We start from the raw sequence: 27,044 nt of genomic DNA on the forward strand, positions 1-27,044 counted from the left end.
ACGTGATTATGGTACTGATAAACGGTAGGAGGACTGAAGGGTAGGGTGATGGAGAGTGGAGAGGAAGCTGAGGCATGCTGACCTGCACTGAATCTCCAAGTCGCCACCAACAGCTCCTAGCAGTTCCACAGTGAAGGCAAGTAATGTATTTACAGTGCAGTAGTGACCATTTATTTCTTGGGATTGTCAGAATGGGTCAACCCAGATGTGGGACAGGAGATTTGCCATTAGGTCTCCTGACCTTTTGACTGTGTACATTACTGGCTTAAAACACAGAAAGGCTCATACTTGTTTTCAATTCAGACTGAAGCTGGTTTTGGGGTTGAAATGCATCAGAACACAGTGTTTCAGAATAAATGACAGGACAGATATGGATTGTGGCTAACTGCTTTCTCAAACCAGAAGTGGATGCAATATAAATGGGAGTGTGTACACAGCCTTAAACCAACAAAAACAAGCAAGGTGTGTGGGTATGTGCGCGCACGCACCAATTTGAGCAGGACCAGTTACAGGGGTAAGGGAGATTAACTTCACCTATGCCAAAATTTCCCTCCCTGCAGAAGCTAATGTTTTCCCCCTACATGAGGTTTAAACATACAGCCTACTTTTAAACTATCTTCCTTCCGTGGGTGGTGTTTTTTTGTTTTTTTAAGGAAATGCTGGAACATCCCATTATGGCTCTCTTGCATCCCGTCTAGTTGGACTCTAAGATGTTATGGGAGGGCGGGGAAGAAGATGATAAAGCAGAGAGCAGGCACACTAGGGTGTTCATGTACCAGTCAGATAACAGCAAAATATTTAGTTTTTAAAAGGAGAGGTGTCAAAGGCTCAACCCTTTCTGAGAACAGTTTCACTATTTCCAGAATGTGTGGCAGAGTGTGGACTGGTTGTGGTGAGGGGAAATCATTCCATTCAGCCTCTCCAGGTAATCAAATGAATAGCCCCATGAGCTGATGCCTGCCCACAGCATATTTCCTACCCCCGACTGTAACTTCAGCAGTTGGGCACTGATGCCTTAGAGAAGTCTTGTTTATTCACTAGACTCCACTACCTGAACAGCTTATGCAAACATGAAAAATGCATAAACAAAAATGATTTTAAAAAAAGAAAAGAATTGAAACACATAAAGTACACTTTAAATTTTCGTGGAAGGCAGGCAAGTGATTAAAAACAGCTGATAAACTTTGGGGAAGGAGGGGGTTTGCAACTAAAAGCATGCTGTAACACATTAGGAAAGGGAGAAGTTACTACATATGTGAGTTGCTTTATATTTTTATGAATGAATAAAAAACAGCCATGCTAGCACTAAGTAGTCTACGAGTCGATAAAGAGCAGCGTTTTTTTTTTCAGAAATAAAAATGGCTAGCCAAAAACAAATAATGGCTTGTTAAAAAACCAAAAAATAGCATTTTATTTTTTTTTACAGAAAGGCAGGGACGCTATACAAAATGTCAGAAAGTATGTGGCTGGATGCTGAATGAAAACTTGACGAGTTAAAAGCCATATTACAAAGGATGACTTCTGGCACTTTTCTTTGTAAGTGATGAATAGGAATATGTTATACGTCAAAAAGATCTCATTAAGACATAATGTCATCTACTTGAAGTCTTACTCTGATGTTGAAGGGGGAAAAATGAAACAAAACTGATCAAACATAAATAATTGTTGTGATGGCTAAAATTAAGCAAGGTGCATCTTTATGAAAAAGTATTTTACTTTTTAAGAGTTTTAATTTAGATAAAAAGGCAATAACCAATGTTTCTCACAAATGTCAAGTTAAAATATTTTACTTTTTAAAACTATCAGGAGTGTCACATCCATACTTCACAACTGAAAATCAAATGATGGATGGGAATTGGGGCACCCAGCTACATTGTTGAATTTTGCAATTGCACAAAGTTGCAGGCCTTTTGCTTTATATAATAAAGCAGCAAGGTAAGATTTCAACTTACAAGGTAGGCAGTACATTTATCTGAGGAACCGTTGCAACAACAAAGGAAGGCTGGTACAGTCACCAAAGCTATTCCCCTCCCCCGGGTTAAGAAAGTGATGCTGTCATGGAATTCATGGGATCGTACAAACTAAGTACACCTTAGGTTATATTACAGGAATTTTGGAGAGAGAAAAGGGAAAAGTAGGGCAAGCATGACTTTTCTAATTGATTGATAAAGTCATTCCGGGTCAAACAGGATGCATTCAGTATCATTCTTGGAATTGTTCAGTCTTCTAAGTCAAGCGAGGAAGCAATGAGGCATTCCACCTACCACAGCTCTGGCATCTTTTTTACAAGTTAGGCTGCTCCCAATGTTTGGTAGGCCTTGAGTCAGGTAGTCATTCTGCATCACTGACATCTGATCTGGACCAAGGTTGTGACAACACTGGGTACATTCTGCCTTGCTGGCTTGTTCAGAAATAAATTCCGAACGTGGGGTTTTCGTAGGGGTGCTTGCTGTTTTTACTGAGGCAGAGCTGTTTTGTGGGTTAATTAGATGCTGCACAGATTCATTTAATAAAGACAGGTCTAAACCTTTGCCATAAAGCTTACTAGTTTCATGATGTGGGCGAGATGCAGAGCTGGTTTTTAGACTATTGCAGAGGACGGAAGGAATATGCGTAGCACATTTAAGAGGCATTAATAATTCAGTTTTGTTCAGATCCGCTCCAGAATGCAGCAGACGAGCCAAGCACTCGTGGCAGGTTGGTTTAATGAGCATAAACTCGGCAGAATTTGAAGACTTCCACAATCCCGGTAGCTGTGATTCACTGGTTTCATTTTCCTTCTCCTGCAATGGTTTTAGGCTTGATCCCAGCAGTTCTGCTGTGAGAGGCATTGCATTTGGTGTCAAAGCCACCACTGAATCACTATGGCGACGGCAGCTGGAGGAACTGCTGTGCAACGCAGGTAGCAAATACTGTTGAGTACAGAAGCACTGTGTCCCAGTGGTCTCTGAGGAGGAGCACACAAGGCATGTGCCAGCTTTGTCATTGAATAAGACTGAAGGTTCGTGTTCGGCTTTTCGCTGCTCTTCTTGCAGTAACAGTTCCATTAATTTTTGCTGGTTGTTGAAACAGGAGCATGAGAGCAAGTGTGAATGACTTCCTGGGTACTGGTTGTTAGATTTAGGAGCTTCTACAACAGAAGTGCTTCTTCGCCTCTCTGAAATATTCAGTCCAACGAAAGAGCTACACAGGTACTGAACAGATGCCTGGCCTTTAGAACAGCTGGAAGAAATAACTGACCCGAAAGATTCTTGAGAAAATGAAGGAACAATAATATGTGGCTATAGAGACAGCGAGAAAACACAACAAATGAGAGAATGCTTAAAACAATAATGTTTAGGGGTTCTAATTTGGTTACAGTTAAACTAATAAACACATTTGGGTTGAATTAAATGTATTGCACCTGCTTAGTTTCAGTTACACGTAGGTAGAGTACACTAGCTAAAGCAAACATACATACTGAGTAGATAAGCATATGTGTTTTTAAGGCACCAAATCATATAAATGGGGGAGCTTCATATATTTATGTGAGGAAACTGGACAGTCTAGAATCTGAAAAAGAATTTGTTCTTAAAGGTTATATGTGGGGATCCATAAATACAACGTATTTTAAGGAAAACATTACGCTTACCACTGAAGGCTGCTGGTAGGGTCCCAGCTGCTGAAGACCATGGGGTAAAGTCTGGCTTTCGCTGAGAGGTGGGCTATAGACCCGCTGAATTGCAGGAGGTATTGCATCAGGCATAGATGAGTAGATGACACTTTGCTGGCTGCTCTGGGAGTCTGAATACACGGTTGATCCCTGCCCACTGTCGAATGTGCTATCAGCTGAAGGATGATTGGGGGGGGGGAAATAAGGGTGTATTAAAAATCAAAGGAACTTAGTTCTGATCCCCAACTCACTGATGTCCCAGCTAAATCGCTGTTGGGTTACTTTCTCTGCCAATTTTCTCATTGCCATCTTTTATCTGGATAGAGCCATACTGAAAAATTCATGTCAAGGCTAGCATGTCTTGCTCGTTTATGTCTACTAGACACTATTACAGACCCATACATAACACAGTGGATTTGATTATGATTTCAACTTGACATGAGTTAGCTGAACACCTTGCTGGAATATTTTTTTTCTCCTGGATTTTTAATTCTTTTTCATTCAATGATGATATTACAAATTCCAAGGGGCCAAATATACAGGACTGAAGAAGTCAAGTGTGCTAGAATTTTGTTATTGCAAATTTCCTCTAAAGTAGGTGTGGAATTAGGGGGAAATATTAAATGAAGGAGTGGGACGGGCAGACGGATGAAAGGAAGGAACTGGTCAGCAGCCTGCTTGCATACTCCCCTGCTTTGAACCTTAAAACAGCCTTTACGCTTTGACTTTACAGGAAATCATCATGGCCATAGCATGTCATTCAAGTTAATGATAATGTGGAGCATTCAATAGATATTTATTGGAGCAGTCCAAAGCCCTGGTCATGCTGACACTACAATCTCTTTTCTATACAGCTCAGCGCTTTGAATGAGAATGGATGTTGGTGATTCTGTGTTATATTTCCTCTGCTCATAGAAGGGAGCAAAGAAGCATAGAATATGGGCTGCATGCAAAAGAAGTGTGAGCAGACTTTGGCTTACTAATGCCCATCAGCAAAATAATTTATATTTTATATACTTTTAGTAAAGCTGAAGGACATGTAGTAGGGGAAAAACGCAAGTAATTTGGGTGCATTACTTTCTGAGTGATAGAAATACAAAGATTGCTTTGTTCTATTATTATTTATTGCTGGAAGAAAAAAAAGAATTAAAGTTCAAGTGCTACTTGCTCTGCAATGATACATGGTAAAGAACAGAGAATTTTCTAGTGAAAGAGTGAGTTCAGTTAACTTTATATCAGGGTGGAGAACCTCCAACCCAGGGGTCAGATCTGGTAAGGTTCCAATTTGGCCCACACCACCTCCCCCCCCCAAAACTATGCACACCTGCCCCACACCTGACACCATATGTGATAATATGTGTGGGGCTGTACAGACACGGCTGGATTGGCTGCCCTACCAAGTTCCCTGCAAGGAGCAAAACCACATAGCAAATCCTTCCAGAAAGCAGTTTTGCTAGCCCTGTGTTTGATGCTTTTTCCAAGTATAGGGCTGGCAAAGCCCCAAGTACTACGGTCCCCAAGCACCCAACAGCCAGCTGGCTGTCAAGCACTTGGGAAGCACCGTGGAAGAGATTTTGACAAGTGGGCAAGAGAATCTGCCTGTTAATGTCATAAGAACATCAGGTGACTGACAGGTCACTTGCCCAAGCTGGCCTGCAGAGTTGGGGGAGATTTTGGGCAAAGAAGTTCCCCTACCCTGCCCTAGTTTCTGCATTTACAACAAGAACACTAGCTTACTTAACCATAACCCTAAAGCAATTTTATCCCAGCCAACCAAGCAATTTTTTTTCTGCCCCAATGGCTCTTGGCAGTGGCAGGAAAAAGAGGGGGTGGGGAATCGAAGCAGACACAGCACTGGGGAGGGCAGAGCCCAGGAACCCGGCTATCAGATTGATCAGTTGATGAGCAGAGAATGGGCAACAGCCCCCCTTCTCAGCTGATGTGCTTTAAATATGTCTTTGGAGTGTTTAAACACTATGCTGTATTATTGCATAGCTGATATCAACAATCCAGCATCTCCAAATTCGATAGGGTACTATACTATTAAAATAGTTTCTCTTTACAAAGCAGAAAAAGGAACATATGCCACGCAATTCCTAACTGGAGCCAAAAATCAAGATAAAGCACAGGCTTAACAAAAGTATTTGGGAAGTTACATTTCTTCTGATTTTAGGGGATTCAGTTCTAGCTCTCATAGGTTTGGGCCAAATCGAACCATTAGCTATAAAAATTCATCATGGTCTAATAAATCTTCCTTCAACATTTAGTTGGGGTGGGGGAAGCCACTTCAAGTTTTGCTCATGTATTTGTTTATAAGCAAGACTCCATGTATTTTATAATGTTGAGATGTTTACAGCATAGATATTTTAATCTATTACAAACCACAAATGGGGAGGGGGGAGTATAGCTATACAGAGCTGAAGTAGCAGTAGGAAGCCAAGTCTGGATTTTTATGGCTCATCATGTTGTACAGAGACGATAAATTATTTATCTTCATTTCTGCCTTCTTTGAGTATCACAGGCAGCGTAAAGGAAATTATTTATAGGGCTTTTAGACACAAAAGCACTATGCTACCATCCAAATAGCATATGATACTGGTGCTTTAAAGTACAGCCAAAAAAAGAAAAGAAAAAAGGAAGTGGTGGGATTAAACGGCATCTTATTTTGAAACATATTTATGTTTTGTAAGCAGGTCTCATTGAATAATTATTTTACAGCTAGGTGTTTTAAATAATTTAGTTTAAATGTATGTTGTTATTTGAGGTGTAGTTCTCATATTAGGAAATTCAACCTGTTTTACTGAAACAGAAAATTATAGTTGCCCATTATGATATTATTTCAGTTATTTCTGTAGTCAAAAATATTTTGTCTCATCTTTGAATATAGTGGCCTACAAGCTTCAGCACTGAAGAATAATTCTATTGTGCTGGTAAGCAGATCCAATCCTGACCCAATCCATTGTGCTTGGACAGAACAGTTTCAGAATTGTAATTCTCTAGATAAGCTTTTGTAGGGGTCCCACATGACTCCTGCTCCTCCCCATTCTATTAATGTTTAATTGCTTTTTAATGGTTTCTCCCCTGTGTTTTAGCTGTTCTTATTTTATCTGTAAGCCACGTTGAGACCCTACCAGGGAAAAGGTTGGGGAATAATAATAATAATAATAATAATAATAATAATAATAATAATAATAGAACTATCTATAGTGGCTGCTTGCCATATATTAGTCCTTCACTCTAGCAGGCAACACCACCTGGGATGAAAATAATAGGTGTGGAATATATAATCTCAACAGTAAGTAAGTCCCAAGAACAAGAGTTAGTTGAAGCTCTAAGCAAGGATATGCAGAGAGTGCTACCAAGCTCCAGGGGTCATGTCTGACTAACATCCCCAGGAACAAGAAGGATGTCAGCTTTCTTTGAACTGTTTAATGAAATCTTTAGCCCTCACCCCATTTACATGTTCACTGTGTTCCAGATTCAAAGGGAACCTCTGGCCCCTGGCGGAACACTACTTCCTTCCATTTCTCTTCTCAACTGGTTGTCATTTTTTTTCGTCTTTCAAGTCAAATATTCCATGCCATTGTGAGATTATGGGGCTGGTTGTTTCCCCCCCCCACCCTACTTTAGGATATTTTTTTCCTGAAGATATTCTGAGCATCTGCAAGCCTCAGAGATACTTTAAGCCTGCCAGCGCCTCCCTCTTGTACATGGGTAGTGCTGTTTTGGCTACAGCTCTATGAACATAGGAAGATTTGAACAAGAAATACAGGTCATGATGGCTAACTGCTGACCCTTGAGAAAACGTTTCTTTATGGATGGCTTATTTATTTTAATCACAAATACGTGGAGCTTTTGGAACCATGCATCCCAGTCGTTTTTCTTCCCCTGCCATCTTTCCAGCATAATTTACCTGTTGCACACTCTACAAATTTGCTGGCATGGTAACTGTGCCTATATGATTCTGTATTAGACTTTAATTAGTTTACATGCAGTGCTTTTTTCTTTAAAAAAGAAGTTTAGTGGTACTTTCATTTTGACTCAAGAAAATCACCATTTTATTGTTCAATCAGGAAAAATAAATACAGTGGTTATGTACTTAATTCGTTCCAGAGGTCCGTTCTTAACCTGAATCTGTTCTTAACCTGAGATACCACTTTAGCTAATGGGACCTCCCACTGCTGCCGTACCGCTGGTGCGCAATTTCTGTTCTCATCCTGAGGTAAAGTTCTTAACCCGAGGTACTACTTCCGGGTTAGCGGAGTCTGTAACCCGAAGTGTTTGTAACCCGAGGTACCACTGTACAGTAAATGGACAAAAGTACAGAGATTCACAAAATGTTTAGAAGTATGCGTTACCCCTACGTCCCCCCAGAAAAAAGCACTGTTTACATGTATTATTCACCACCAGTGACTTGTTATATACAGTGGTACCTCGGGTTACATACACTTCAGGTTACAAACTCCACTAACCCAGAAATAATGCTTCAGGTTAAGAACTTTGCTTCAGGATAAGAACAGAAATCATGCTGTGGTGGCGCAGCGGCAGCGGGAGGCCCCATTAGCTAAAGTGGTGCTTCAGGTTAAGAACAGTTTCAGGTTAAGAACGGAACTCCTGAACGAATTAAGTTCTTAACTAGAGGTACCACTGTATATAACTTGGGTTTTCTAGGAGTACTGAAACCAAGCAACTTACATGCAAGTGAAGTGACGCTTGTGGGAAGATTCTGCTGAGAAAGATTCTGGTCAGCTTCAGGCTCTTCTGGTTCTGACAGGATGTGATGACCAGTGTGAGAAAGGTACATAACCTGAACTGGTTGTGCTTGTGGAATCTTCATTTTTTCTAAACTCTCCGGATCCCGTTGTTCTTCTGATTGCAGGAGAGGCCAAATCCTCTCTCTTCTCCACTGTATTAATGCTACTCTGTCACGTATTGACTTTGCAACAATTTTGACATCGCTCTCATGAAAAAATCCAGCATCTACCTGAAATAAAGCCATGATTGTTCAGCTGTGAATCAACTTACATGTAGGTGTTCATCCAGCAGAGTATTTTCGAAGAAGTGTGATATAATGCATGCCATAATTTTTCATAAAATAGTGACGTAGCTGCAAAACCAGCACCAGATCAAGCAACTATTATTCTATTTAAACATATGTCTGTCAATCATTCTAATTTGAAGATCACTGGAGCTCCGTATAAAATCAGTTGTTGGCGAGTGTTACTTTTTCAGTCAAAGCATAACAGATGGCTGACAGGAAGGGGGCATTTATAGGAATAATTAAACCCAGTACACACTGCCATCATATTTGGCATAATCTCAGATGTCTGCTTCATGAATAACCTACAATTTTTCCAAACTGCATTGCAGCTTAAGACTACAGCTTTTCAGGAACAAAATCTTACAGACGCTACCTCTGTTTCAAGTTTTTCAGTAAGACAGCTTTGCATCAATGATATTTTCAAAATGGAACTAGGCACCTAGGCCAGATATTCATGTTACAATTTTTAAGACAATCACTCATTTTATGCTGTCTTGCATATGAAATCTACCGGTACTTTACAATTTCATCTACATGTATTAATCTCTGTATTTGAAACAGAATGCATATCATAATGGAGAAAACATAGAACACATAACTAGAGCCAGTGTGGTGTAGTGGTTAGCGTGTTGGGCTAGGACCTGGGAGACCAGGGTTCAAATCTTCACTTGGACATGAAGCTCACTGGGTGACCTTTCACCAGTCACTGCCTCTCAGCCTAACCTACCTCAGAGGGTTGCTGTGGGGATTAACTGAGGAGGGGAGGGAGAACCATGAGCTCATTGGAGAAAAATGTGGGATAAATAAATGCCTTTCCTATTGTGAATATGTCATTTGTGCAGCAGCTCCTGCAAACGTAGGCTCACCAAGCCATGTACCAATCTTTAGGTACTATGTAAAAAAGTCATCTCGTGTCACATTAACTACAATATAAGCATATTCAGCTGATACCATTTCAAAAGCCCACTTGGCACTGATACTTTTAATTTTACCTCTTGGGTTAAGTCCTTTCTTTCACCCAATCAGAAATGTATACCTATATTTCCATATTTATGTTAGGGTCTAAGATGTGGTATGAAACAAACAAATTCACCCCATGAATTTTAAAATGAAACATCTAAAATATTTGAACCAAAAGGACTCAGGTGTAAGTGATTTGTGTAGTCTAATTAAGCATTTTAAAATATGTGCATGATGATTTAAAAACTGGCATATCAGCAGTAGCTTGCTGCATGGAAAAGAAATGGAGTTTACTGCAAAAATCTCATTTATTACTCAAGCAAACAAATAGATTTGGGCCCAGCTGATACTGCCTAGCTTATTGGAGCCAACCTGCTTTTCATTAAAGGCATCTTGATGGAAGAGACAGAATAGTACAGAACACTTTTGGCTAAGCAAGGCTGCAGAGCTTCCTTGTCCCTTCAGGAGTACTTCCCATGAAGAACTGAATTCTTGCATAACTTCCACTGGCAACTTCACCAATGTATTTGCTAACACAGCAACTTTGTGCTTCACACAAGAGCTCTTGGTATACCAAGCAAATTTATTCTATGTTGGTGAATCACAGTATGATGGACCCTATGGCAAACAATCTGGAAATTACTATACTGGAACCTGTGAGAAAAGTTTTTTGGGGGGAAAGCTTTCTTGTGAACAAACTATAATTATTATTCACAGATGCATCTGAATGAAGCCGAAGTAACTAGAACTGTTCTGTTGGGAAACTGAGGGCCAACAGTATTGTCCTGAGAAGACCCCAGAGGCTTTCTAGCAGCATTTGGCCAAAGGCTCAAACACACTTTCTCTGATCAGCCCCTCATATTACATATCATCTGAATGTCCACAAAAGTACACCATGCTCTTCCATATGTATGTGGGAAGAATGTAAATGTAAAGAACCAACTTGCTTTTGCTGTAACCATCAGAAGCTACACATAATTGTACTGAACAATGTGCATATAGGATTGCAACCCAAGAAATGCAGGACTAATGGTTATTTAATCATGGTTTCTTCATTTCTGACTCCCCATCTTCTACTTGGGTAGCCATTTTTATGCATTGGCTACTCAGTCCTTACACCTAAAGCAGAAAACAGATCCACAGTGCCTTCCTGATATTACAAAGAAATCTGTTCTCCTGGCACTGTGATTAATCTATATATTAAAAAGGAGCATTTGTATTGCCATTAGACTTTCCTTTGTTTTATGTCCCTTCTTAATCAGCCATTGAAGTGCCACATCTGTTTTGTTGCTGTTGTTGAATCATAGATGGAGGGGGAGGGAAGTGGGGGGAGCAATATATATTCACCCAACGACAATAGGTATCTATCTATTCAGTATATAAAACAACTCAGCAGCAAACTTGACAAAGTTTATCCTAAAGGTATCAGTATTAAACCTTGAATAGCCCTTGATCTTTGTTTCTGCAGTTTTTACCAAGAAATTAATTTGGACACATCTTATCTTACTGGAGAAAAAGTTAGAAATGGTGCAGACTCTATTCAGTACTCCCATTCAGGAACTTTTATTCTCCTAATTTCTTACCCAAGCCTTCTAAATCTCTCTGAGCTGAATCTTTGGAATGGAATTTACTTTACCAGATTTGCTCCTGGTGTCCTTTGAGATTAATGTACTACTTATATATATATTTTTGTCAGGAGAAGTTTATTTTACCATTTCTTGTGCAACATCATCAGGAGTTTCCTTCTCCAGATCAAAAGTAAACTCAATGGCTCCATTATCTTTGGGTTTTCCTTTCAGTTTCTTAGGATCTTCTACCCAGAGTCTTAAGGCAATAGAGGATTTCCTACCATCATCTTCTTCTGCAAGTTCCACTCTTACCCCAGTATCTTCAGCAAAAAAGGCATGGCTTAGTAAATCTTTAATTTCATATCTGGAACAAGGACAAATTGCAAAAAACATATTCAGGCACTACAGATTTTAATACATTTAAAAACCAAACACATAAAAACCAGCAGAGGGGCCTTCAGTAATTAAAACAAAAACTGAAGGAGCTTAACCAATAACAAAGGAAACAATGGATATATTTTAGGAAAGAAGCCTGGAGCAAAAGTCTGTCTAATGTTTTCAGGCTCTAACAAAGTTTGTAGATGTACATTAAACATTTGGGACAACATTTTTAGAATGTAAGAACAGTGATGCTAGATCAGTACAAGGAATGCAACTTCTTTTCAGCAGTGACCATCCAACAAGTTCACAAGCATAATGTGAAATCCTCTGGCCTTTTCCTCAGTAACAGATATTCAAAGGTAATGTGAAATCCTCTGGCCTTTTCCTCAGTAACAGATATTCAAAGGTATACTTTATCTGAACGTGGAGGCTCCATTTTGCTACCATGGCTGATAGAACAGAATTGTGCTCCATTAAATTTGTCTACTTTTAACACAATCTGATTATTTAATTATTTTATTCATTTCTTTAAGTGGATTTTATTCATTTCTATTTTATAGAGGCATCATGTCAAATAGGCACTAATTGCTTTGCCTGGATTACTCTTTTGTTTCTTTGACCACATCCAGTCCTTCCATGATCACAAGCAATGGTTTAGAACCTCCACCTCCCTCTTGAGCCTGATGGGAAAGAAAGGTGGAGCTGTGTATCATCAGCATAGTGATGGCAAAAAACTCCAAATCCCCTGGTGATCTCGCCAGTGGTTTCATGTAGATGTTGAACAGTATAGGGGGTAGGATAAAACCCTGTGAAATACTGTATGCCAATGGCTACTGTGCCAAGCAAATATCCCCCAAAACTATTCCCCAGGAAGAATCCAAACTACTGCAATCTGGTGCCCCTCAAATTAATCTTGTATAGGCAATCCAGTAGGATTGGTCTAGCAAAACCACCAGGAAAACACTCGCCCTGTCTAGCTACCAAGGGAACAAAACTGGGCCAGAACCAAACAGAAAAGAATCCAGATCACATGTTTTATCTAAGAAAACTTGTAGGAAAACCCTAAGCCTTAGAGTTGCAGCAGCTGGAACTTTATATTCTCCTGTTGTCCTCTCTCTGCCACAAACACAAAAGTCAGTTTAATATCTACTCAGTGGTGAAAAAAATTGAAACGCACCTCTCTTCTTTATTTTTGCAAATGCATTCTCCAATTATCTCCTTAATTTCAGGGTCGGTAACTTTATCAAAACTTGCTGGTTTGACACCCTGCAAGGAAAAACAAGTCAGCCTTAGGTCTACTCAGAATAGATTCGGTTCAATAGTATTGAATTACTAGCAAACTTACTTAGGGTAACTATTTGGTCTAATGCAAAACAATAGTATAGTATCTTCCGTAATCATGGTAAAGCAAAGATCAAACTAATCTGAAACTTAAATGGTAGAATTCTTTTCTATGGCATCTTCTGAAATCAACATATGTGCATACAGAACAGCTTGGATCCATAGCAGAGGATTTGCATTCAAAGTGTCCTTTCGCTCACAGAAGGTATCTTCCACAAGCAGAAGGGCAGCCTGGGATCCAAGCTAATATTAAGAAAACACATCAAATTGAGGAAATTAATGAAGATACTGAGAAGGACAACAGTTCTATTTTCCATTTTAGAATGTTACCAGTCCTCTAGTTATGAGGCTCAACACAGATGTACAACGTAACCAGATTTCAAGTATCAGAATCAGATTTGTAGGATCATACACAACCTCCACTCACACAACCCAGTTTGAACATTGTGAATCTATAGTCCCAAAACATCACTATGTTGTGATTTCTAAGATTGTTGTGAATCAATTGTACATTACACAGTATTATTTGAGATTAAATTCCATTGAGGTAGGGAAACAGAAAGTTCTAGTGCATTTCTTACCTCATCAAGCTGAGGAGATTAACACGAACCAATTATTTATTCATGTAACAAAGGCACTGTTGCCTTTTCTTTTCTGTTAATGAAAATTAGCTTTGGGCTCTATGGTTCTGATTACAGGGTAGGTGGAAATGGGAATGGGTGGGTGTGAAAATAGAACCTATTAAACCACTGTCTTAACAGTTATTATCCCCACCCCCCAAATTTTCCGCATCCTTTACTTGTCCTCCCTGTAGGGTTCCAGATGTGTATTGATCCTAATAAACACTCATATTTATTTTGAACACAAAACAGCTAGTAGGGATAGATTAAGTGCCTATCCTAATGAAATAGTCATTATGGAGAGGCCACTTGACATAAACAGAGGGGGCTGCTCCACATAGCGAGATACTAATTTTAGCAAATCCTCATATGGGTTTGTTGCCACCTCTGTGTGAGAACTGCTCCACAACAAACTGTATCAATAGAAATGGTTGGCTCAGGCCCAGAAACCAACAGCGTGGCTGTTGCACATGAGAGAGGCTCCTCAACTGAAACAGTCACCACTTTGTGCGACGACCATCTTATGTTAATCTTTCCTTATGCTATTAAAAGGAAAGCAGTTCTTCATTATACTTTTGAACATTCTCCCCACCTCCCCACCCCGCTAATGCTTTATTCATCCCCCACCCCATTGAAGCCTTATTCATCTTTAAAAGAACTGGATCAAAAATATATGAGGGATATGGAATCCTCCTTAATCCTAGAACAGAAGACTAAATGTTTCATGTATCATATAAGACACAATTTCAATATGGTGACATGAATGGGGGAGTATTGGCGAGAGGGGTTAAAATTCTAGAAAAAAACTGGCAGACTAATGGACAGTTCTGCTCAACCTGCTATAAAACACAACTCTAGAGAGCAATCAATTTGTTTCAAAAATAGCAGCATGGCAGGCCTACAGAGATGTTTTATGGCCTACAGAAAAACTCCTGAAGAGTGGGTGTTGTTGATTTTAGGAAACAGCAACTTGTTTCTACCATCTTAGCATTCTAAACCATTTGTCTGTTGATCAGTTTAGTTATCAAATATCACAAGATCACCCCCTTTCTGCCTAATGTATCAACAACCAAAATTGATCTGTAAAAATGTTACATGGAAAAATGCGCGAGACATTGTACACTTGTAAACCAAGAAAATCTCTAATAAAAAAAAAAATCACAAGATCACTTACGACTGGAGGGGAGAGGATTCTGTCAGAACTTGAAAATAAAAGTTGCCCAGTAAGCAGCAAAACAAAGCAAAAGCTATACCCTTAACACAATGCCCACCCAAGCCTATATATACCAGATGGATATACAAGCTGCTTCATTAAGCCACTCCTGATTCCTGTCTAAGAAATGCCAATTTTGTATTATTTTTAAATGTTGTAAGTGCTTCATCCAGTGTTCATCCAGTGCTTCATGAATTTCAGCAGCTCATGATCTTTTGAGGTATTGGAATTTCAAATAGGGATGATTTTACCAATCCATTTAACTGGTAGTATGTTCAACTAGACCTTTAGTGGAGATGAGGGGAAGAAATTTTAATTAGCAATGATAAAAGATAAGGTCATGCTTTTTGGAAGTTGTTTTGATCCCTATGTTTTACTTAAAGAGGTTTTGAAGAATAAAAATGAGGTTGTATCCATTGCTAGTCAGTAGTCCATAGCTGTCAACCCTCCCTGCTGTTTCCCAATGCTATAATAAGGGAATTTCCCACAAAAAAGGGAAAGGTTGACAGCTATGCAGTAGTCCCATTAAAATTAATAAATTAAGTTAGGCATGCCTAACTTATGTATGGCTAACATATGGCTAACCAATGTATGGCTAACATTGATGCCAACCGTTAGTTTCCTGCTAACAATGAGCAAGAGTAAGTTTAATGAGTGAATTTAATAATTTCTCCACTATAAAGCACCTATCCTGAGCTTTATGCGACATGCTAATTTATTTAAATTTAATCGTTCAATCAGTTAAAAGGCAGGAAATTAAGCAGCTAAGCTAAGATTTTTAACTGGCCACCAGCCTAATTCGCATACATATATTAGCTTGCCCATTAAATTTCATAACCATTCTCTATCTTTGTTTATAGCATTTGGGTTCAGATAAATGTTGTATCCACATTTTAAGTTTGTGCATTTTAGGGGCCTAATACGGTACATGTCTATTAAACAGTAGTGCCTTGTGAAAATGGCAACTGTGCATCTACAACATGCTTAGTGGGAAGAATAAGCTGTTGCCTTGTGCATTCTGCCTATAGTCCAGGGGTCAGCAACCTTTTTCAGCCATGGGCCAGTCCACCATCCCTCATACCATGTGGTGGGCCGGACTTTATTTTTTGAGGGGGAAATGAACGAATTCCTATGCCCCACAAATAACCCAGAGATGCATTTTAAATAAAAGCACACATTCTACTCATGTAAAAACACTAGGCAGGTCCCACAAATAACCCAGGGATGCATTTTAAATAAAAGGACACATTCTACTCATGTAAAAACAGGCTGATTCCCAGATTGTCCGTGGGCCGGATTGAGAAGGCGAATGGGCCGCATCCGGCCCACGGACCTTAGGTTGCCTACCCCTGCTATAGTCCTATATGCAAGCAAGGCATGTATCGACACAAAGAGCGATACATATCATGTCACATGTCTTTTTTCTAGGCAGGATATCTTTTTCAAACATCTACATTTCTTCATCCAAAGAACATTCAATTCTACATTCAGAGTTTGGAGCATTGCATTTCCCACTGTGGACAGACTTAGGACAGTTATTTCAAGCTTTGAAAGCATACTTTGTATCATGGAGATTTAATCATTTTATGAAAGAGATCCATTCTAGGCTATTTACAAAGGGCATTAACAAGAATCTGGCATAATGGTAACTAAATTATGTTGACAAAATGTACCCAACTAGGCAAAGATTTTGTCACATGAAAGAGAAGCACTAATAATTATGACTGGAATGTACATTGTTCTGTTTTCCTAAGACCTAAAATCACATTACTTTGACTCAATAATCATCACAACAGCTCTGTAAGGTAGGCAACTATTATTAGCACCATGTTACAGACAGAAGCTCAGACTAAATATCAAAGGAAGGAAGGAAGGAAGGAAGGAAGGAAGGAAGGAAGGAAGGAAAAGCAGTTGCCAAGGGCTATAGATTTGATCAGCAGAGTTATGGAGAATTAAGGACTACTTGATCTGTTTCCCAAGGGCCTTTTCTGAACAAGGTGCTGTTCCACTAAGGGGAAATTATATACATATTTATGCCACTTCCCCCCCCCCCCCAAAAAAAACCATGGCAGTGAACTGCAGACAATCAACCATAAAATTACCTTCATAAAACAGGTACAAAATGCATTGCAATGCATTTTATTACATTGTATTGTAACTTCCAGCAGCCCCTGTATACTTGCATTTCTCTAGTGCCAAACCAATAAATAATGTTTGTTTGTTTTTACTTTGATTGCTTCTTCACCAAGATAAAACTAAAAGATAGCCTATTTCCCTGGCTCTACATGTCAATAAATATGGAAACATGAAGAAGACGCTGAAAATTTCAGCAGTAACAGGACATTATGATCACTTTTATTTGAGCCGTATGTCTTCTTAATTATGCAAAAATGTGACTCAACAATAAAAAATACACCACAAGTTAAGAGAGGAAATGCCCATAGTATGAAGTCACTTACACAGGTTACTTTCCTGTAAATTTGAGCAGCATTCTGGCATTCTGAATATGGGTATTCTGAGGTAGCCATTTCCAACATACACATTCCAAAAGCATATACATCCACGGATTCATCATAGTGTTCTTCATACATCTCTGGAGCCATAAATTCTGGAGTACCTGAACATAAAGAAAAAGCATTTGACTTAGAACACTTGTCTCTTTGTGCATTTAGAAATAAGTGAATTGATCAAACCCAGAGCTATTGAGAGTTTGCTGTTTGGGATGTCAAGGTGTTTGAATGACTTTAATGTTCAGTTTTATCGTGATAGTGTTGTGTATATCGCTTTGGTATTCGTTGTGTAGTTATTGTATGCCAGTCTGGTATCACTGCTGATAAAGGGCAGCCAGTAAATCCAACCAATTGATCAATGAATACACTAACTAATGCATTACATTGGCTGTGTGATAGCAACCATGCTACGCTATTTAACACTTTACTTTATAAAATAGTTCTGCCACTATGATCTGACACTATGAAGAAGCACTTCCTACATCCATCTAATGTGAACCCAAGGATTACTACAGAAACTATATTTTACTGACAGAATTCTGAGCCCATGTGAAAGCCTGAATAAATAGCTTAATTACTGTTTCAAAACTTGGAGATGACTTTTATAAATAGGTGATTTACAAGCCTTGCATAATTTTCATTTAGGTAATAATAATAATAATAATAGAACAGAAACCACATCAGTATAGAACAAAATCCACTCAGAGAGTTAACAGGGGCTTGGTAATTAAGATATGTTATATTAGAACAGTCTTGTCAAACAGGTAACAAACAGAACAATCTCTTCTTCCTTGGAGGCATGCAGCTCACCAACAATAGTGGGATACCCATAAGGAAATGTCCAGAACATTGTAACACAAAGCAATTAGGCATATTGTAAAACATGATGTATAGTATAACTAGAACATAAAAAGATCTGGGTGAGTAGAACATTTGGTTAATGATGCAGTAAACGAAAGCGGCTGTGCAGAACAACAGAAGAACATGTGTGCATGCCTATAAAATGTGTTTTCCAATATGTTTATGCATCAATTCTTTTTCTGTAATTCACTAGGAAAAAGGAGAGAAATGCTATGAATTCAGTAATGTGAAAGTGGTTTAAATAAAGAAGACTTTATCCAAGGAATGCTAGGGAGAATAAAACAGGTAGTATTATTCCATAAATTAACAGTGGAACACAGTGTTTGTCTACTCAAATATTGAGCTCAATTGGACTAACTTCCAGATAAGTGTGTATAGCAGAATATCCTTAGGAAACCTCTCCAGGTCCTGACACTGTTCATTGCTTGCTGCCAAAACTGGGCTCCACAGATTAAAGCTCCTCAGCACCTTCTCCTTACATACTGGACTGCTTGTTCAGAGTTTCGGCGGAGAGGCCAGAGCATTTCTCTGCCAATTTGCCTGATGCTGGCAGAGTGCTCTCAATACCTTACTTGCCCTATGACAAGGGGAGAAAGCTGCGACAAGATCCAGCATTATCAGCTGCCTCATTGTTCTTGTTGCCAAGATGCTCATGACTGGCACTGGCACCTATAATCACAGAGCCAGGAAGTACTGTAAAACTGCAGATTTCCTTCTGTGCTCTGACATAGACCCGACCCAGCCCACAGAGATAGAGAAGGGGTGGCTTTGAAGAGAGGCTGTCCAGAGAGAGAGAGAGAGAGAGAGAGAGAGAGAGAGAGAGAGAGAGAGAAACTCTATGTGAATCCCTACGGACCCTGCTTGCATATTCTGGGGAGATGTGTCATTCCAAGGATAAATAGTGCCCTCAGGAGAACAATCTGCTACCACACACAAACAGAACTCCACTGCAATGTCCTATCAGATTTCAGCCCTGCACAGACCTGGAACCTGGGGTTTCCTTTGACTCCTCAGAGGAGTAGTCGTGGAGCAGAACAATCCCACAGATCTCCATGCTCTTAGAAACCCTGTGAAGCTGTCAGATCCATGCATCCTCATACTAAGATCAAAGCTGTAAGAACTCATACCTAATAGGAAAAGTTATGGGCCACAACAGGGGCCCTCCTCAAGCAGCAGCAGGAACCAGGATGCTCACCACTGTTTTTTGATGGGGTTGATATCATACCAGCTGTGGACTGGCATCTACAATGTTGCATGCCCTGTGGCTGGCAGCTATGCACCTGGTGAAGGTATTCTTAGCATGAAGCTGGAGCCTAAGGGACACTATACCTGTTACCCTGCTGCCTGCCCTGATGCATAACAGCCCTGACTGACAACTGCATGTATGTGTCTTCCTCTTTCAGGATCAGCTCAATCCCAGATGCTGATCAGTGAAGTTTATGACTTTGTTATATATGTTGTTGTGGACTGTACACAGTTTCTTGGGCAAGTTGCTCGTTTCCAGATCTCACCACTTTGCCTTCTATTAAATGGGTTTTGGGAACAGCAGCAAATACCATTAGTTTTACCTATTGCTAAGCTTGGCTCTGCCTACCATTATTGGCCATGCCCTTCACTGCACCAGGCCCAATGGGCACAAGCTACATTGTTTAAAAAAAACAGGCTCATCACAAATCTGGGCATTTTTGAACCTAATGGACTCAACTTGACCAGTTCCAGAAACATCACAAAATGAAATGCAAAGTAAAAAAAACCATAAAAACCTAGCTGCCAGTATGCTAGGGCTAAGATCAAGGTGCTGGGTTTGGTATGCACAACCTTATACAGTTTGGGACCAGGAAATCTAAAAGATTCCCTCACCCTGCTGCATAGCCAACATATCCATGCTTTCCGCAGAAGAGAGCCTCCTGCAGATGCCATCTTATCAGGAGGTTCGTTACACATGATGTCAGAATCAGGCCTTCAGTGTGGTGTTATTTGTCCTTTGCAATTCCTTCCCAATGCATATCGGACAGATGTGTTCTCAATTGTCAATTCAGCACCTGTGAAAGGCATTCCTCTTTCAACAAACCTCCTAAAATCTTTGTCCCAATTGGTATCTGTCATGGAATTGTTTATGTATGTGCTAGTGCCTTAAACCATGTTTGTTTTTCTGATAATAAAAAACTATTTGAAATTTGTACACACACACACACACACACACAAATTTCAAATCGATAATAATTGAAGATTGCATATGTGTGTGTGTGTGTGTGTGTGTGTGTGTGTGTGTAATCTTCAAATATTATCTATTTGAAATTTGTATATATGCAATTCTTCTATCCTTTTTTAATGTACCAACTGTTTTATCTATGTCATTATATAATAAGTTGCTTTGGGATACCTCATGGAAAGAGATTCATAAATGAAATAAATAAACAAGCAAACAAAGCAGATAAAACATCAATATAACAGTTAAAATAAAACAGCCAGCTAAAATACGGTAGATTACAATAAATTACAGATTATCTTGAGCGCTGAAGTCCCAATTTATATTTTTATTTTAAAAATTATTTTTAATCCTGCCAATATACAGTCATCGGAGATGAAGCTAGCCAGGCCTCCCTTGGCACTGAGTTCCTGAGTCAGTTGAATCAGCCCCCCCCCCATGTAATTATTACTGGTATGCTGGCTCCAGTAAAAAAAGACAAAGTAATATGATGATACCATATACTGAATCAAACTATTAGGGGGACATTAGTTAGCTCTTTGAAGAGCTCAAAGAACCAAAATCTTACTACAAATGCTAGGCTGAGAAAAGCCACAATCGTCCCATCATTGCAGCTAAATTGCACAGAAGATGCACTTTGATTTGATTACAATTACATTAAGACTAAAATCCTTTACTCACTTGGCTGTTAGTAAGTCTCACTCTGTGCAGCTGACGACTGAGCAGGCATGTCTAGGTTTGCAGCATAAAGCAATTATGGTAATTTAAAAAACACCATAATTTTAACAAGATGATGGCTAAGTGAAGCCTACACAAAGTCCGAGCTTCTTTTATAACAAAGGAAATTATTTGTTTGGTTTTTTTAAGGAAATCCAACAGGATGAAAAATTATGAGTTAGGAAAACCTACCGCTCCAGAAACTGCCATAGGAAGAAAATTTTATAGCGGCTGTAAGGCACTTCAACGTAGTTTCCACAAAAATTATACAAAGGGATTTTTTTTTTTTTGAGGGTCTGTTATCACTTATCCATGTTATAATAATTTACAGATTTGTAGATGGAAATACCTTGCTTATAAGACTGGAGGAGACAATTGCTAAGGAAAAATGTCTTACCTATTACACTTTTGGCAAATGAAGCTCTTTTGAGAGTTGCCAGACCTAAATCTCCTATCTTCACAGATCCAGTTGGTCCAGTTATAAAAATATTGTCACATTTTAAGTCTCTGTGAATGATTGGTGGAGTTCTAGTGTGCAGAAAATGGAGACCCTTCAGGATTTGCCGGCACCAGCTACGAAGGACTTTTGGTTTCATCACTTTAAATCTCTTCAAATAACTGGAATAAAAACATATCAGACAGAGAGAAAAAATCAATGCTACAATGAGAATTTAAGACCGCACAACAGTGACATTGCATTAATATGTATTTTAGATAACTGCATTTGGTAAAAGTTAATATCTGTGTCTACTTTTAGATACTAGATGGAGGTCTTACCATGGATGATCAATATTAACTAAGTCCACTCAGAGCCTAAAACATTAAAGACCATACATTCAAATGATATGAGGGATCATGTATAATTTGAAACTGCTGTATGAATACCTGCATTCTGCTCTGCTCAGGGGAGGGGGGGTCACTTTGCTGGAAAGTGCTTGCAAAACTACATATTTGGTGCTAATATGTGGCCGAAGTCTCTGCTATAAATTTACTGACATCTATCAACTCAAATCTAAGTAAAAGTAGTGCTGTGGCCTTGAAATATTGAGTGATGTGTTCATATGTTCATATACCGGGGGTAGGGGAAGAATATACAGCGTATTCTCATGAGCAGCGGAACATTTATTCTTCTGATGCCATCATCGAGCTGAACATGATCATCAGCACCATAAACCATTAATTAGCATGATTCAGATTAACAAAACAAAATTAACAGTTTGGTTTCAATGAGCCAAGTGCTTCTTTTCCACCTCTCTCATCAGCAGAGGATTGGTTTATTGTGGCTTAATAATAAATTGTGTTGACGCTCTGAGTCTCCACATTCATCTTTCATGTATAAAACAGAGGGGAAGAGGAAATAACAGGGCAGAACAGCTAGTGGTTACATAACAAAACAGACTAGGACAGAAAGGCAGTGAAACTCTGCCTTCAGCTCAGTTAAGATCAAAGACAGATAAGCTACTAGAAGGAAAGATGCCTTCGATTCATGATAATGGAATATTTTCAAATGAAACGAGTGATTTGCCCAAATACCTCATTTGGTAAACTATGTACTGCTCGATTTGTCCAATGCTTACGTTTTCAGGGTTCCAGATGTCATCAGTTCTGTAACCAGCACAATACACCTCTTTCCTTTTAAACACGATTCCCAAAAGTCATAAAACCTAACAATGTTCGGATGCTGAAGGCCTTTCAACATTTCTGCTTCCTCTTTAAATCTCTGCCGTTCCACTTTCGTCAGCTTTCGGTCCTGTGTTTCAGAAGAAATTGCTTATTAGTAGCCGGCTTAAGAAGACTAGCTTGGATCTAAGGATCCCGTTGGGCTAGCAAAAAAACACACATTTTTGCTCACAGGATTTTACCCATGCCTCTAGAAAAGCTGCTCTGGAGCACCTGTTTGACCCTCTGGAGTTGGATTTTAGATTGCTTTCAAAAAGACACAGGTGGGAAGAAAAATCAACAGCAGCACATGTGAAGATGAGGTGCCTACACAGTAAGATCTTTGAACCTAAGCCATTATCTTCACTATCAGTTAAATAGGAGTTACTGCAAATATATCTATAAAGGTCAACTATGACTACAAATCTTTCTGGTTTAACATAAGAGCAGAGACTTAAATAATATGAATCAAAAGGTTTATCAAAAGGATTTTTATCCTAATTTTGCCGTAACTAGAATAGCATGCCTTCATTTAATTAAATTCAAAGGCAAAGATGTATAATGAAGCAAGCATCTGATTATCTTAACATATTACAGTTTCTAACCAACATAATAATGTATGATTAGCAGAAGTGATACTCGCTTTATGATTCTAGCTTCAAAGAACTCTCATTACAGGCCATTTTTCTCTATGACCTTGTGCAGTCATTCACAGCTGTGATTTCCCCTGATATTGCAGCATATGACCATCAACCCCATGGGTAGGCAAACTAAGGCCCAGGGGTCGAATCCGGCTCAATTGCCTTCTAAATCCGCCCCACGGACCGTCCGGAAATCAGCATGTTCTTACATGAGTAGAATGTGTGCTTTTATTTAAAATGCATCTCTGGGTTATTTGTGGGGCATAAGAATTCGTTCTCCCCCCCAAAAAAAAATATAGTCCGCCCCCCCCCACAAGGTCTGAGGGACAGTGCACAGGCCCCCTGCTGAAAAGGTTTGCTGACCCCTGATCAACCCTAAGGGGGAAACAGCAGCCCAAAAAGTAGTAGTGAATTGGTGAAGGCAGAATTTAAGGTAATTTGTGCCAACCTATCAATTATTTGGCTACAGTCTTCTAGTGTTTACTAATGCTTCTTTTATCCATTATATATAAAGGTAAAGGGTAAAGGGGCACCTGACCATTAGGTCCAGACACGGACGACTCTGAGGTTGCGGCGCTCATCTCTCTTAACTGGCCGAGGGAGCCAGCGTACAGCTTCCGGGTCATGTGGCCAGCATGACTAAGCTACTTCTGGCAAACCAGAGCAGCACACGGAAGTGCTGTTTACCTTCTTGCTGGAGCGGTACCTATTTATCTACTTGCATTTTGATGTGCTTTCGAACTGCTAGGTTGGCGGGAGCTGGGACCAAGCAACAGGAGCTCACCCTATCGCGAGGATTCGAACCGCCAACCGTCCAATCGGCAAGCCCTAGGCTCAGTGGTTTAGACCACAGCACCACCCACATCCTATCCATTATATACAGGCTCTGTTAAATAGGTTTCAGTCAAGTTTGAATCAAGTGTGAAGGCTGTTTGACCCAGAATCTCAATTCTCATTACAGAAATGATCTTATACCAAAATCCTGGATTAAAGAGGAGCTTTATCTAAAAAACAAAACAAAAAAAAACTAGAAAGATACCTTAAAATAGCCCTTTATCCAATTAATAAGTACTGGGCAGAATAAAGATGGACTTTTGTTTGAAAAGTATTTGGCAGTACCTACATGGGTGGGCCATTTGACTCAACAAAGTATAGCTCGCTATATTACAAGCACAATTACCACCTACCCACATAATTTATTCAGTGCAGCAATACCTCAATATGCCACCTTCAATTTAAAAAAAAAATCCTGTTAAGAGATATGGTTGTTCAAAATATATTTAAAGTAATTTGACAGATGAATAAGAAACACTAAAAAGCTAGCCCTTATTATCTTAGCAACAATATATTTTACTTTCTTTAGAATGCCAAGATACAAAAATATCTACATGGTGAATTTTTATTGCCTTGTATTTCAGACTGGGATGCCGATTTCAGAGCACCTTCTATCACCTGTAAGTGCAAAGTATTTATAAACTAACACAGGGGTAGAAAATCTGTGACCCTCCAGGTGTTACTGGACTCCAACTCCTATCAGCCCTAGCCAGCCTGTTCAGGGATAATGTGAGCTGTAGTCCAATAACACCTGGAGCTCCACATTCCTCTATCCTTGACCTAAAGATTCTTCACATTGATCAAAGTGTTCTATCAATATGTAATCTGAAATATACTCAGAGTCAAGTGTGAATTTCATGCTCTTTATTCAGCTCATAGTAGTGAGGAATCCAGTTCCCCCAAAACGTCTGCTTTATATACACTATTTACACAATGGGCCCCATGTGATTGGCTAATTCTGGGATACTCCTGTATGCCAATCGGGTTGCAGATTCACTTCCACCTGGAGCTGGATTGGGTGGCTCCTGCGGACCAATCAGACTGCTGCATTCTGAATCCTATTGTTCTAGGACCAATCAGACTGCTGCATTTTGGATCCTATTCAACTCAGTACATAACATAATCCAAAGGTTTCTTTGAAACACTCAGTTGAAATTTAGTACATGCTATAATTTTAGGAGTGTATGCCTGTGCATTTCTCAAAGGCAACACAGTATCACAGTGCTTCCATTCTCCCTAAGTGATGGTCCAAAATGTGGCACTGCTGTTGCTGTGCACTGCTTGGTTTTCTGTAGCTTTCATCAAGCAGAGTTAGAAGAGTGATTTGATCCAGGGTTGCCTGGAGCAACAGTAGCAATCTATTCAATCAGGGCAGCTGTTTGCATCTTGGGGGGCATATCTGTTGTAATGAGTCAAAGCTAGATTGATGCAGTTGGCGCTGGCAGCATCATTACTCCTGACAGGATGTCATCAACCACAGTGATCCACCATCAGTAACAAGGCACCCTCATAGCTTCTTTTCTACATAACAAAAGATTCTGACAATGGAATGAAATCCCATGCAAGCCAGAAAGGATGGCAGAACCCTTCTGCCCTTCTCTCTTCCCAATTTAAGCCAAGTTGATTACCGTAAGTCACTTCCCCGCTTTAAAAAAGAAGCTGCAGCAATTCCACGCGTGAAAAGGAAAGATACGGTGGAGGTAAGCAACACTCTGATGATGAACAATAAGAAAGGCATTCTATATACTTGAAACCATACCTTTTACCACTGATTTATCTTAAAAGTCAGTGCGTGACAGGCAAAAAATCATGGCAGGATATACTGAAATGCCCAGTGAGTTATAATACTATTCCAAAGTTATAATCATAAAATAATTAATAATACTTCAAGGCCAGTAGAGCAGAATGCACCTTGATCTTGTGTGTGTGATTGTATAATACAGCTAGGGTCTTTGCCTGTGAATTTACAAATGATAAACACAATGTCAGCTCATAAAGGATAGGAACATTCTGAGAACCACAAAAGCCCATTTGAGAAGCGCAGGGGAAGGAGTAAATAAAATGCTGTTTCAGACTATGATGTCCCAGTCATACAAAGAGTATTTATAGATCACTTCTGGCCTAATGCCCTTGCCGAAGTTCATATTCAGATTGTATAAACACCACAAGGGTGAACATGACACTGAAAGCAAGCCAAAGCTCTCTGTAAGAGGCTTAAAAGTTCAGCTTCTATGTGACACAAAGGAACTCCACCTAGTTGTGGTTTTCAGCTGAGTGCTTCACCCGGAGCAAGCCAAAACAACCACAAAGTATAAGCCAACATCACCACAAATGATAACCTTTATGTTTTCACAAACCATGCACGCCACATAAAGCAAATACTTATGAGATGATATTAAGAGGTTTTAATTTTAAATGCATAGCCCAGTAAATTTTGTGCTGGGGGTGGGTGGATGGGGACAGACCCCAAGCTACAGCAAACCTCCTTAAGGATATTCAGTGACTCACCTACTGAGGGAAGGAGCAGGAAACTGACAACTCTGCACAAAAGCTGTGTGTGGTAAAACATTGGGAATATTTCCAGGGAAATGCTCAATAGGATGCTAAGCAAAAATATGGTTTGGGAACAAGGGAATGGCCTGGGGACATTGAGGTGCAGAGAGAAATGGAAAATGTGGGATTGAGAGGCAGCTGTAGTTTAAGAGGGTGGGGTATGTATGCAACTGTAACAAAATAGACTATACAGAACTGGGTCCTTACTGAAGGTGACCTGAACATAGACACGGCTACACACCCACCCAATATATTGATTTATTCCCCTTTAGTTCAGGCTAAAC

At 39.6% G+C, this 27,044-nt stretch overlaps 1 protein-coding gene across 7 annotated transcripts in view; it reads right to left on the reverse strand.

The window, feature by feature from the left end:
- WNK2 (WNK lysine deficient protein kinase 2) overlaps positions 1-27,044 on the reverse strand; it is a 115,631-nt gene that overhangs the window by 59,813 nt on the left and 28,774 nt on the right. For all 7 annotated transcript variants that reach the window (XM_033140874.1, XM_033140873.1, XM_033140875.1 and 4 more), the window contains exons 3-9: positions 22,651-22,823; positions 21,471-21,691; positions 17,236-17,393; positions 12,780-12,868; positions 11,366-11,585; positions 8,348-8,636; positions 3,632-3,828 (exon numbers count right to left, since the gene is read on the reverse strand). In XM_033140874.1, the coding sequence (XP_032996765.1) occupies positions 3,632-3,828; positions 8,348-8,636; positions 11,366-11,585; positions 12,780-12,868; positions 17,236-17,393; positions 21,471-21,691; positions 22,651-22,823 (1,347 nt within the window). The remainder of the gene's footprint in view (positions 1-3,631; positions 3,829-8,347; positions 8,637-11,365; positions 11,586-12,779; positions 12,869-17,235; positions 17,394-21,470; positions 21,692-22,650; positions 22,824-27,044) is intronic.

This window comes from Lacerta agilis, chromosome 2 (assembly GCF_009819535.1).
Source record: "Lacerta agilis isolate rLacAgi1 chromosome 2, rLacAgi1.pri, whole genome shotgun sequence".
NCBI classification, from domain to species: domain Eukaryota; kingdom Metazoa; phylum Chordata; class Lepidosauria; order Squamata; family Lacertidae; genus Lacerta; species Lacerta agilis.